General features: G+C 34.8%; 2 protein-coding genes across 3 annotated transcripts in view; both read left to right on the top strand.

Moving 5' to 3' along the window:
- LOC132203307 (furin-like protease 1) overlaps nucleotides 1-13008 on the top strand; it is a 189719-nt gene that overhangs the window by 84805 nt on the left and 91906 nt on the right. The window lies entirely within an intron of this gene.
- Nucleotides 8880-12852, top strand: LOC132203680 (aminopeptidase Ey-like). The gene is made up of 16 exons (XM_059631614.1): nucleotides 8880-9148; nucleotides 9205-9513; nucleotides 9573-9731; nucleotides 9785-9908; nucleotides 9959-10143; nucleotides 10201-10384; nucleotides 10443-10599; nucleotides 10657-10738; nucleotides 10807-10987; nucleotides 11041-11239; nucleotides 11291-11577; nucleotides 11629-11831; nucleotides 11887-12051; nucleotides 12102-12248; nucleotides 12318-12396; nucleotides 12594-12852. The coding sequence occupies exons 1-16, from the start codon at nucleotides 8955-8957 to the stop codon at nucleotides 12810-12812; spliced, it is 2874 nt and encodes a 957-aa protein (XP_059487597.1). The 5' UTR covers nucleotides 8880-8954; the 3' UTR covers nucleotides 12813-12852.

The raw sequence follows: 13008 nt of genomic DNA, 5'->3' as shown, positions 1-13008 counted from the left end.
AATAATAATAATTCCTGTTACAAGTTTGGGCCAGAGCGTGCTCAGAATTTCTAAATCTGCTATATGCATATACATGGTACGCGCATTTTGGGGGTTGCGTTAAAATAAGCACTCGTAGCATGATCGCTTCACAGATTTTGTCACGCTAGATTGCAAAATGAATTTTCTAAAGTTATTACAATTTTTTCCAATAATCTACAAATCTTAAAGAAAAAAAATACATATTATTAATTATATATTTTGAAAGTTGTATAAAAAATACCACATAATATTAAACTGTGAATTGACTTTAGTTAAATTTTATTCACATTTATTAATCCATCATCCTTCTACAGAATTTTAAAATTCAATTTAATATAAAGTATAAATTTATCATACAAGTGCCATGGAGGGGGGGGGGGGGTCTCTAGTGAATGTCTCCTAATAATTAAATATGAATTTTTATCTTCAAAATATTTCAACTTTTAGATGAAATTTGCGCAATTTTTTGTCGCATAGTACAAAATAAGAAAGAACTCGATAAATAAACCTGTTTTCTTTACTTTGAAAGGATTTTTTTAAGATTTAAATGTAGTACTTATCAAAAAATAGCCAAATTACTAAATTGTACAGAAATTAATTCTTTATTTTAATTTTTTTTTTAAACTCTCAAGATGAGTCTTTTTAATTCTTACATATTTTTGCTGCATGAAGTTAATTTAAGGTTTACAAACATCGAAAAGCCTTTTTAACCAGTTGTAATCATTTTTATCAATACTAGTTTTATTTTAGTCCTTATAAAATGAATGAAAGAAGCTGTTGAACTGGACAAAAATGACAGACATTAATGTGACACGTATGAAATGAAACACGTCCGCACCTTTTTCATTTTCCCCGTCCCATCTCTCTCTCTCTTTTCTATTTTTGTTTTGATTCATCTCAGGTGCGAATGATTATCCCCTTTGCGAAGGACGGCGCACAACTTTGATCCGATGCCCATCTGGGCAAAGCCTTTCGGGCTCTCCGAATCACCGAATAACTTTTTCTCTCTCGCACTCGTGCTCTCTCGCATTAAAGTCTAATCCAATTCATAATAGCGAGGAGGCGGGATGAATTATGTGACAAGAGGCCCGAGACTCGGCAGCGAGTCCTCTCGAGGAAATGTTATTTTTGCCCCGACGGAATTACTTTCACCGGGTGATTTCCGACTGGTGCGTCTTCTCCAAAAATACCCCCGGCCTCGCCGAGAATAGAAACCGGCAGCGAGACGCACGATCCCTCCTTGCTCTGCTCTTCCACTACCGGCGCGCGAGAAAGAGAAAAATAAAATGACTTATGAAGCGGCTCGATTGTCTGCTCTGTTGGAGAAAAAAAAAACAAAAGGAGTCAAGGTCGGAGGTCTTTGGAATTATATAATCCAAAGCGTCACCCGCTTATAATGAAAGGTTAAAGTGTCCCTCGCGTGTGTCTGCAAATAAATCTTGCGCGTATATTTTCGGCACACCCGCCGATCATCGCACCGCGTGTGACTTGCTTATTAGCACGCATGACGGCGAACGCGTAATTTACAGTCGAATTATGTACGTAAACGTGCTTCTTTGGCGCCGAGAGGTTAATTTCCAGCCACAGGAACGTTCGTGAATTATTCGCAAGCAAATTGAAAATTTGTATCAAAAATTAGGATAATGCCACTGGATACGGATATTGGTTATCAAAAGATAAAAAAAATCTTTAAATTTTTAAAAATTTTAATACGAAATCTATAAATAATATCAAAAATGGATGATTCTCAAAGTATTCAAAGCTCATGCTAATTAAATTCTAAAGTTTTAAAATTTGAAAGAAAAGAAGCGATTTATTTTTATTTATGAACTTTGATTTAATCTTGAGCATTAACGATAATGATAAAGTAATTATAATATTTTTTACGAAACGCAAAAAATGGAAAAATAAATGATAGAATTTTGCAACTGAAGTGGTTTGTTTTGAAACATAAACTTCAATTTTAAATGATGTATCTTATTTTTTGAGGTAAATAAAAACACGGAAATTTTATTTGGAAAAGTATAGAATTTTTTCAATTAAAAATATTAGACAATATGAGGATTCCTTTAATTTTAAATTAATATTTTTGTGGCTGTTCAATTCTCAAATGAACCTTTTTTAAATGTAATTTTATTTACTTATTGAATTGTTGAATCCATTTAAATAAAAATGTTTTTTTTTATGAGAATTTAATTTGAACAAGTAATTAAAGATTTTGAATAATATACTGTTTAAAAATATTTGTTGTAAAAAAACCATAGTTAATGAAAATATCCCTAGATATTGAATTTAGGTCATGGTTAAATGATATTAACGGAGACTAAAGATATTGGAATTAATGGCGTTGTGAAGGTTGCCAAGCATTCCTCCGCCCTTATCGTTGCAAGTTTACACGCATGCATGACGCCGGTGGCTGCGAAGATGATGAGATGCTTCGCCTTATTTCTTCTTATTATTATTCGCACATGCATGCACGTGCCGAGACGCGGAGCATGCCGCTGAATTTATGGCGCTTTATTACGTAATGCGCCGCGCGGCGGTTGGCGAGAGGCGCCATCCGAGCGGCGGCGGGAAATTAGCTCTTCTGGTGTGGCACTGATTTTTAATTACGCGCCGCGCGCTCTTTTAAAGTAATTATCGCACGCCAACCGCCGAGGTGGCGAAGCAGATTTCGTTCGCGCTGAGAAAGCGTCTTTTGTCGTGCCAGGATTATTTATTTATCGCCTTTCTTCCTCTCGCAGAAAATTGGCTGACGATGCTTAGAAAAATTACACAGATTGATAAATTTAGAGTTAATTAACAAATTTGGAGCAATGATTCTTTTTAATTTTTACAAAGTATTTTACACTTTGAAAAACAATCAATCAATTTATAGAGGTAAAAAAACAGCGCGAACATCACTCGCAAGAATTTAAAAAAAATTTCCAAGATCAAAAGGCACAGTGTGTAATTTAAAGGTTGACCTTTATTGCTATTTAAGTTTATTATTTACAACAAATTTTTTTCTTATCATCAATACAAAATTGGAACGTGACTTTGTAAAAAAAAAACGATCTTAAAGCCTTTAATTGAGATTTCATAACTTAAAATTTTGCATAATTCATTTTCCATTTCATAGAGAATTCTTTGATAGATTATATAGAAAGTTAAACTCAAAAATATTATTTACAAAATACAGAATGGTAAATCAACTCGCAATCAGCTAATTTTTTATACTTTTTGAAATAATTTAAATTAAAAATTAATGTTTTTTCAACAATAAATAATTTTCATTAACATAAAAAGGTCGATATTGAGCAATAAAAATATAAAAAATTGTGGGAAATATTAATTGTAAATCACAAAAATCATACAATGGGGATCAGAACAATTAATGTAAATTTGGTTGGCAATATTTCACTTCATTAATTAATCATTATTGATCGTTGTTAAATCTATCTATCAAGATTTTGAATTATGTTTAATGAATTCCCAATCAAATTAAAGCGTTCTTATGGTAGGTAATTTTAAAATTCTAACAAATTATAAAGCGTTTCTAATTTGCTTATTATTGCGGCACCTGAAAGACGAAACCTCTCTCACGAAAATTTGATTACTTAGCAAAATTAAGGGCACAATATTACGAGCGGGCCTCAAACATATTAAGGGTAATGAAATTTGCAGCAAGAAACGCACGCCAAGGAGGAAAAACTGCGAAGGACAATTTAGAGGAAAGTCTCCAGAGCGAATGTCTGCACGTCTTAAGCCACGCTTTCGCAATGGGCCATTACGGGGTCTGCTATGCAAAATGAGCCGCACGTACCAGCAAGAAACGTCCGCACTCGTTGCAGCCTCAATTTTTATTTCATCGTGCCCTTTAAAGGGTGGCGGTTTATTTGAATTTACGGCTGTAAAAAAGCACAAATTCGCTTTTATTGAGATGCATTGCGATATCGAGAGGAGAAAGAGTCCCGCCGCTAATTAAACCACGCGCTGATAATGCAGATTTACGGCGCGAATTCAAACAAACGATTACACGGCGGCGACCGATAATCTCGGCCCGCCGTTAAGCGTCGACTATAAATTCGGCCGCGGCTCGATTCAATTAAGCAGCACGAAATAAAACGCTTTGAAAAATTGCGGCGATCGATTGCTGCTGCTGTTAATGGCTTCTGCGAAATTCGCGTGTGCTTCCAAAAAGAAGTGGCGTCAAAGCAGCCTGATTAAAAAATTTGATGGATGGTATTTGCAGAAGGCGGAGACAAACTTTTTTTGTCCTTTAAGAAGGGCCATTGTGTGTCTTGAAAAAATCTGTGGTTGATTCATTATCCAGTTTTTATTCCATAGGATCAGTATAGTTTATCATCCAAAATTTAACTCCAATCGATATAAAAATAAATTTCTCTGGAATTTTAAAAAAAATTTTAATGAACTGAATATTTATACTTTAGAAGAAAAAATAAATTAAGGAATGAAAGTGAAACGTTAATCTTACTTACAATCAAATATATCCTCTGGTAGTTATAATTTAATAACTATATCAAAACATACAAAAGTTTAAACGTAAAAATGAGTTGATCTATTGGCTATTTTTTTCAGTATTAATAATTTATCCCTAGATCAATTTCAACTGAGACTATCAATTAACTTAAATGATTAAATTTTTTTCAATATTTATTCATAGTTTACATAAACTTAGATGAGAAGCAACTAATTCATTTAAAATTTATTTATCTAATTTACATTACCATTGTCTACTGTCTAGCGCAGATCAATTTATTAATTAAAATTAGTTTTTAAACTGTCAAATAAACTTTAAAGTAACTTGATATTAACTTAAAATGTAATTAATAACTTTTACTCTAACAATGATGAAAAATAAAATAATATGAAGATAATTTTATTGAAAAGAGTAAATTTATAAAATAATTTTAACATATACAATAATCATATTAAAATTATATAATAACATAATTATAAAATTTGTTGTAATTAACTTGCATTTATTCTAAAATAATTTCCTCAAACAATTGACAATGAATTTAACAATGCCAAATAAATGAAAGAAATATATGACAATAAATACTTAATTTTTTTGTGATAAAAGCTTAGAAAAAAATATGAGAATAATCAAGGCATAGCTCAAAGCGCTGTAATATCCACGTAAATATATAGTTAGATATTTGAATGTGTCCCAATTTTGCTATGTTTTATGATTTGGTTTATATAATTGGTGAAACAAAGTTTAGCAGCGCCCCTTTCAGTGTTCAAATGACATTTGAGCTGATTTTCAGGTGTCACATAACAAATCAAAGCGAAAACAGGAATCTCGTTCCATCATCACACGCCACACTTCTGCTTTAATAAACCATCAATTTGGAGTGCAAAGCTCTACATCAATATCCATTTGATTATACAAACCGCGAATGTTTGCCAATACTCGACGCCGAATCGCAATTTGTGTAAATTTGCACTGATTTCCCTTGGGATGCCGAAAACAGGAATTCGCGTGGCCAAATCGAAACTAATCCGCAAATTGCCGAAATTAAACGATTGAATCAGTGGGAAAAAAACAGCAGCAGAAAATATATGATGGTAGAAGAATTTGAATAATATGGCACAGGCGGGCCGCATGGAAACGGCCATTGAGAGCATAAATTTGAATACATCACCCACTGTAGCACAAGAATAACTCAATTTCCCTTTCAAATGTTTTGTTTGCCGTGTTTTTCGGACACACAAGCATTATTTCTGCGGGGATTGGTGAGTTTCTCTCTCTCGCAGGTTCGCGAGCGTGCAATTGAATCGACCCAGGCTCTTCTCTCATTTTCATTAGCAGAGCTAGGGAGTTCAAAGGAGGCGAGCACAAAGTGGTCCAGCCGTGGCAAATCAAAATAAATCGTCGCGCCACAAGCTGGGCTCATTTTTCATGCGGCTCCTTCTTGGGTGTCATTCCCGGAGAGGCATGCAAATTGCGATTGCGCGTGATCAATCACTCGGCCGCCGGATGCTTGGGGAACGCCAAGATTGCGGTCTTGCACAAACTCACCTTGCAAACAATGCAAATGCACAAACAAATCAAACAATCCTGGTTTGGTTAAATAAAGTGCTGATTTTTGTAGATTCATAAATTTTTTAAATGAAATTCATTCACGGGTATTATTGAATCCTAGTGATTAGAGGATGTCAGATTTTAATTGATCAAAGTTTTAATTGTTATATTATCACCCTCATTACTTTAAATAATAAAGTACAAATAACTTATTTTCTTCTCTCCGAAAATCAAAAAGGATTCACTAGAGTAGACAATTCATACATACTTAATGCATAAACGCACGCTTAACACATCATTAAAGTTATTGCTATTTTTTTATTTTCCATCAAACCAGAACAAATTTTCCCCCTTTTGTAATATCTTGTATTCAAATAATGTTCAAGGTTATATGAAAAATAAAAATCAGTTTTGCTTCTCATATTTCTTTTGTATTTCATATATTTATCATTTATGGATCATCTATTCAGCTCAGAATCATATTTAAACTCTCTATGAAATGCTTAATTGCAAGTTTCGCGGGTGTAACGCAGCAAGACCAATGATATCAATTACCTTATTTTGCTCAAATATCTGAACCATGGTATTTATAAATTTATGTTCACAAAATTTTTAAAATGTTTAATGAACCCTAAAGTAACGTGATATTAACTTTAAAACTGATTAATATCTGTTACTCTAATAATAATTAAAAAATAAATAATATTAAAATAAATTTATTCAAAAATTGAAGAGAGTAAATTTATAAATTTATTTAAAAAGTATATAAAAACAAAATAATTTATTCAAATATATAATCATACATAATTTTAAAAGCTAACATAATTAACTTTCATTAATTAGAAAATAATTGACGAGGAATTTAGCAATTACAAATAAATGAAAAATAAATATAAGATAATGAATACTTACTTTGCCGTGATAAAAATTATATGATATTATGCCGTTTTATCTTAAAAGTAGTGGGTTTCCCCTGCACCAGAGAATTAATTTCAATTCTGCGCCACAATAATCCTGTTTTGTGTTTCAGGTAAGAATTTGTCACCCACAATGGGTACCTCCCTTGCGGAATACACGGGCTGCCTTTTCGACGGCCCCTGAGGTAATTAATCAGCAGCTTGAGCGGCACCTCCGTGTCACCCGTGCACGTATGTACCATAAACCCAGACAGCCACCCGATGAGCTCCTCTGATGCGACAGAGCTCACTCTGTGCATTATCTAGCTCTTGCCGCAAATATTGGCATAATCTTGCTTGGCTTCAGCCTCTCGCTTAAACCAAAATACATATTATTTTCCCTCAAGAGCCATTTTTTTTTAATTAATTATTAATTAGGTTTATTTTTTAAAGATTCTTCTTCAGCACTCAATTTTTCAAACGCGACGTGGCGAAACAGATAATCATTAAGGGTGAGAAACGACAAAACGATCCTTTCAAACTGCCACTCTAATTAATTTCACGTTCGAGTGGCAGCTCCAGAAATAGAACCTAGAGAAAAATTAAAAGCGGCTGTTAAATTTTGGATGGAGCTTTTGCGTTCGCAGGCGAACCGAATCGATTTCATTTCGGGTCAGCCGGCCTTTGTTTTTGCGACGGGCAAAGTTGCCTGCGGAAAGACTCCATTGTGTCAAACGGCTCAAAGTTGAACGCTTGCGGCAAAGCGTTTGATTGTGTTTACTTTTAAGTTGAGTCGCTCCCTCGATGGCTGCCGCTTTTGTGCCGACCGAATCTAATAAAGCCGCCGTTCGGAGCTTATTTTGATGGTGTCTAATCAAGAGTACTCGCACACAAAACCACTGGTAATGAACATAAGTATCAGCTCGGCTGGCTCTGGCTGTCGCGCCCGGCGAAAAGTTTCTCTTGGAATCGGTTCAAATAACGAGAGGAAGAACCAAGAGAGACTTTGCTCGCCGTTTTAATTCACCGCGCTTTGTTTGGACGACTCGGCTTGCATTTGAACGCAGACACATTCTGTCTCTCGAGTGGTTTTAATCAAATGAGATTTTCTTGTTGAAGGGACGATGAGAATGAAGCACTTCACTTAGTATATCACTGAGAATTTCCTCACGTTTCATAAAAGAAAGGATATTAATTAAAGAAACAATTTAACACTTCATAAGGATTTAGATTGCAATCAATTTTCATCAACTGAATTGCAATAGTGAAAATAATTTTTTAAATCTCTAATATATCAAAAGTATGAGTGCATGAAATGAATTAGTGGAAGTTAAGAATTATAAGTTTTGAAATATAATGAAATTTGATATTTAATTATTTTTAATTTTTATTGATAGGTCTATCTAAATTTTTCATTAAAGGTATGGAATTATCTAAGAATTTTTAAGAATTAATTTAATAGTTTATTTATCTCAATTGAGAATAAATAAATAAAAAAGAAAAATGTTATGAAAGTAATTCTTAAAAAATTCTTACTTAGATAATTCCATGCTTTTAATAAAAAATTTAATCAAACTGCTATCAATAAAAATAAAACAGAATTAAACAAAGATTAATTAAAACAAAAATAAAAGCTTGCCTTGAGAGCTAATGGAGATTAATTATTTACAGATTTTTATCTATAATAAACACGTATTGGGCTTCACTTTGAAATCCCTTAATTATCTAATGCTGACTTTCGACTCATTCCGATAATAAGATTGTGTTTAACATTTCAATTAAGCCGCGAGCTCGTCTTATCAATTTCGTTGATTATACTGAGCTGTTTACATGGTATTAATAAAGACTCTTAAAGTCCGCGCGCACGAGATGACCAATCGTTGCGTGATTGGACGATTTATCGGATGATAACATTCTGACCCATATTATATAAAACCAGATTTAGAGAATAACTCTAGTCGATCAAAACGGAGCTGCGAGTTTTGCATTTCACTGCCGAGAAAATGCGCTTGCTAGCAACGCTGACGTTGACGTTCTTACTCGGTAGTGGTGCCAACCCTTTGAGTAAAGAAAGAAGTTCAGTGAAACCGGTTTCAAGAGCCGATTACGAACTGCCAAAAGCAATCAAGCCGAACGCCTACGATATCACAATCATTCCTTACTTCGACAATGCACCGGAGGAAATTCTCAAATTTAGGTAACGAGACAAATAGCAACACCTGAAATTTAATTAATTTAATTCAAACTAATCAGATTTAAAGGAACCGTGATAATTGAAGTTGAGGTTTTTGAAGAGACCAATTTGATTCGGCTGCACGCTTATGATATGGACATCAATGAAAGTGACGTCTTCGTGTATGACGTAATTGAACCCAACGTCGCACTGCCGATCGTGTCCGTCGTCAGAAGCTCCGATGACAAACATTTTCTGGACATAACTCTCGGCAGTCTTCAATTGGTCGGCGTCAAAATGAACGTCGTCATTAATTATTTGGGCCGCCTTAACCTAGAACTTGATGGTTTTTACCGCAGCTCGTATGTAAATTATTTAGGAGAAACAAAGTAAGACTAAATTTGCGTTGTTTGAAGTCAATGGTATATAGATTTTTTTTTTATTTTAGATGGTTAGGGGTGACGCAGTTTTCGCCGACTGGGGCTCGCAGGGCTTTTCCGTGCTTTGATGAGCCATCGCACAAGGCCAAGTTTACATTTCACATTGCCAGAGAGCCTTTGAAAGACGTCACGTCAAACATGCCTGTCGTCGCTGCAAACAGACCAGTGTATTTTCAAATAATTTAATTTTATTAATTAATTTTAGTTTTGATTAAAATAGTGAAGGCCACAATGGATGGGTGTGGGTGGACTTTCAGCAGTCAATTTTAATGCCGACCTTTGTTGTTGCATTTACTGTCCACGACTTTGGCTCAATTACTTCTTCAAAAGATGATCGATTCAGGGTAAATAATTGTTAATTTTTGTTTAATTTTTTTTTAAATAATTATTGAAGATCTTGGCTCGCCGAGAGTTCATAGACACATCAACTTCTTACGCTCTTGAAATAGCACCAACCATTCTCGGATTTATGGAATATTTCACAAACTTCACATACGACTCGTCAATGAAACTGGACCAAACGGCCATTCCCGATTTTGGCCCCTACGCAATGGAAAATTGGGGTCTTATAAACTACAGGTTTTGCTCATTAAACTCTCAAATTTAAATAAATTTTAACCAATGAAATTGCTTTAGAGAAGTGGCTCTCCTGAATGATGCATTTTACTCGACGGCCGCGGACAAGCAAAAAACGGTGACGGTGATGAGCCACGAAATAGCGCACTTCTGGTTCGGAAACCTCGTCACCCCCGAGTGGTGGAACGAAGTGTGGCTGAAAGAAGGGTTCGCCACCTATTTTGAGTACATAGCCGCCGGCGTTGCAAGTCCATTCATTCGTTTGAGTCAAAGTGTTTTTGATCACGCGTGTTTTTTGCCAGGTCGAGCCGAGTTTCCAGTTGGAACAGGCTTTTATCAAAGAGGAGCTCCAGCCTGTTTTTGAAACCGATGCTGCCGAATCTAGCAAACCACTTACGGGCAATGTCGACAGTCCGGCTTCTATTCTCAGTGGATTTGGAAATATACCCTATAATAAAGGTTTATTGGTTAAGTTTATAATCAATAATGTATAAAAAAAAAATATGAAAATTTCAGGTGGATCAATTTTGAGATTTGTAAATGGCTTCCTTGGAAGTGAAAATTTCAAAGTAGGAATCCAAGCATACATTGATGCAAAGTAATTATTTTTTTTCAATTATTATTTCTATTTGAAAGAAATATTTATTTTTTTAAAACAATTTTAAGCAACTATGGCAGTGTAACAAAGGACTCGGTGTGGGCAAGTTTGTCTCCGTTCGTCCCTGAAGGTTTGCTGCCATCAGGAGTGACACTTAGGGATGTAATGAATACCTGGACTGACCAGCCGGGCTATCCACTCATAACTGTGACGCGAAATTACGACAATAACGAAATAAACTTCCAGCAGGTTAATTTTATTTTGTATTTTTTTGCAAGTATTTAAAAACTCATTCGTTTTAGCAAAGATTTTTCACAGTTAAAAAAGAAATTGAAAGTCCTGAAAAATGGTTTATTCCTATATCAATGATAAAAGAGTCGGAAAATGGAAATTGGCAAGATTTGTCTACTAAGGGGTGGTTAACCCCAGCGGGAGAATTTAACCTCTCTGAAAATCTACCTGCAAACAATGAATGGATAGTTTTGAATCCGAGACAGACTGGTATGAATTTTCCAGATGTTTAAAAATTAATTATTACTATTGAATTTAAAGGATATTATCGCGTTAACTATGATCAGAAAAATTGGGACTTAATCATCGCAACTTTAAACCACACCGAAAAGTGGCTGATTATTTTAGACATCAACAGAGCACAAATAATTGACGATTCAATGGCACTGGCTTTTGGAAATTACTTGCCTTACGAAACTGCTTTGTCTACGACTGAATACCTGAATCGTGAGACTGAATATTTGCCGTGGAGTACTGCCCTGAAAGCATTTAATTCTCTTCGTGAAAGACTCGTAGATGAAAGTCCCGACCGATTGATTTATTTCAGAGTAAAATCGCATTTTAATTTTAATTTTATTTAACAATTCATTTCTATATAGACGTATGTCTTAAATAAAATGACGCCCTTGTATGATACCTTGAACGGCTTCCAAGTCAATGAAACCGACGGTCACGTGGTCATGCGGAAAAGAAACCTAATTTTGTTGTGGGCGTGCAATTTCGGCCACGACAGCTGCAATAAAGACGCCGCCGCTTTGTTCCAAGAGTGGAAAATAAGACCTTCGCCCGATTTCCAAAATCCGTATAAAACATAATTCGATTCTCTTGTACTAAAAACTGATTTGATCCAAATCCAGAATTCATCCCGACCTGCGGAGTGTGGTTTACTGCCACGGAATGGCGAACGAGGCGGATTACGACTTTTTGATAACGCGGTACACAAAGGCTCAGAGCGCGCCGTCAGAATCGAACACTATTTTATCCGCACTTGGATGCGCTCCAACTCCCGAACTTCTGGAAAAGTATATAATTTTCTACCTCGAAAAAAACTGAACAATTTTGAAATTTGAAGGCTTTTGAATGAGACGGTGAAAGTTGAGGGGTCGATGATACGATCGCAGGACACGAGAAATGTGTTTTCCGCGGTTATCAGTAATCCAGAGGGCGTGGACGTTGCTTTGAATTTTCTGGTCACTCAATACGACGTAATTAAAGTGACGTGAGTAATTATTTAAATTATTAAAGATAATATTCTGTATATTATAACATGTTAATTTTATAATGAAAGGTATCAAGCATTTGGGTCAGCGGCCGGACTGTTCTCCCTGATTTCAGTCAAATTAAACACAGTAGAGCAAAGGGCAAAGGTATTTATCCCCTTAATCAACAACTTTCATAGTCAAATCAAGTCTACTTGCAACAACTGGAGGTTAAAATTTACATTTTTTTTTTTTTTTTTTTTTAATGGCTGTCATTATTGAAAAAAGTTGTTTAGTCATTGCCAAAATGTGCAGACGAGCAATTAATGCTTTTAATGCATTTTTTTTTTTTAATATTATTTTAGTTGGAGCAATTTTTGGTAGACTACCCGGATGAACCGGAAATTGTGAAAACTGTTGTGGAATCTGGAATTGCTATAATAGACGCGAATATTCAGTGGTTGACGGAAAATAAGGAAACCGTGCTGAAGTTCTTTGAAGACCGAGTTAAGGGCGGTGCAGTAATCTTTTTCCTTTCACCGATTGTCCTGATTTTTGCTGGAATTTTCACTAGATTGATGTAGAAATAAAAAGTTCCCTAAATAACAAAAGATTTTTATTCTTCTTTTCAAGCAATATATTTATCTGGTCCTTTTTGAAAAAAAAAAACAACGCTGAGAAAAACTGACATCAAACACTGGAGGGTCATTTTTTCACCCAAAATCCTATTTTATTTCGCTTTTTTTCTTTGGATGAAGTGAGTGTTCATCACTGTTGGCA

This window comes from Neocloeon triangulifer, unplaced genomic scaffold, assembly GCF_031216515.1.
Source record: "Neocloeon triangulifer isolate White Clay Creek 2 clone unplaced genomic scaffold, ASM3121651v1 ptg000002l, whole genome shotgun sequence".
In the NCBI taxonomy this organism is placed as follows: domain Eukaryota; kingdom Metazoa; phylum Arthropoda; class Insecta; order Ephemeroptera; family Baetidae; genus Neocloeon; species Neocloeon triangulifer.
The sequence above is the reverse complement of the archived record's forward strand: the minus strand, read 5'-3'. Positions and strand labels throughout refer to the sequence as shown.

Coding starts and splice junctions, on each gene's coding strand:
- LOC132203680 (XM_059631614.1), top strand. CDS start 8,955: ATGCGCTTGCTAGCAACGCTGACGTTGACGTTCTTACTCGGTAGTGGT. Junction 11,578..11,628: donor ACCGATTGATTTATTTCAGA/GTAAAATCGCAT, acceptor ATTTCTATATAG/ACGTATGTCTTAAATAAAAT. Junction 11,832..11,886: donor TCGCCCGATTTCCAAAATCC/GTATAAAACATA, acceptor ATCCAAATCCAG/AATTCATCCCGACCTGCGGA.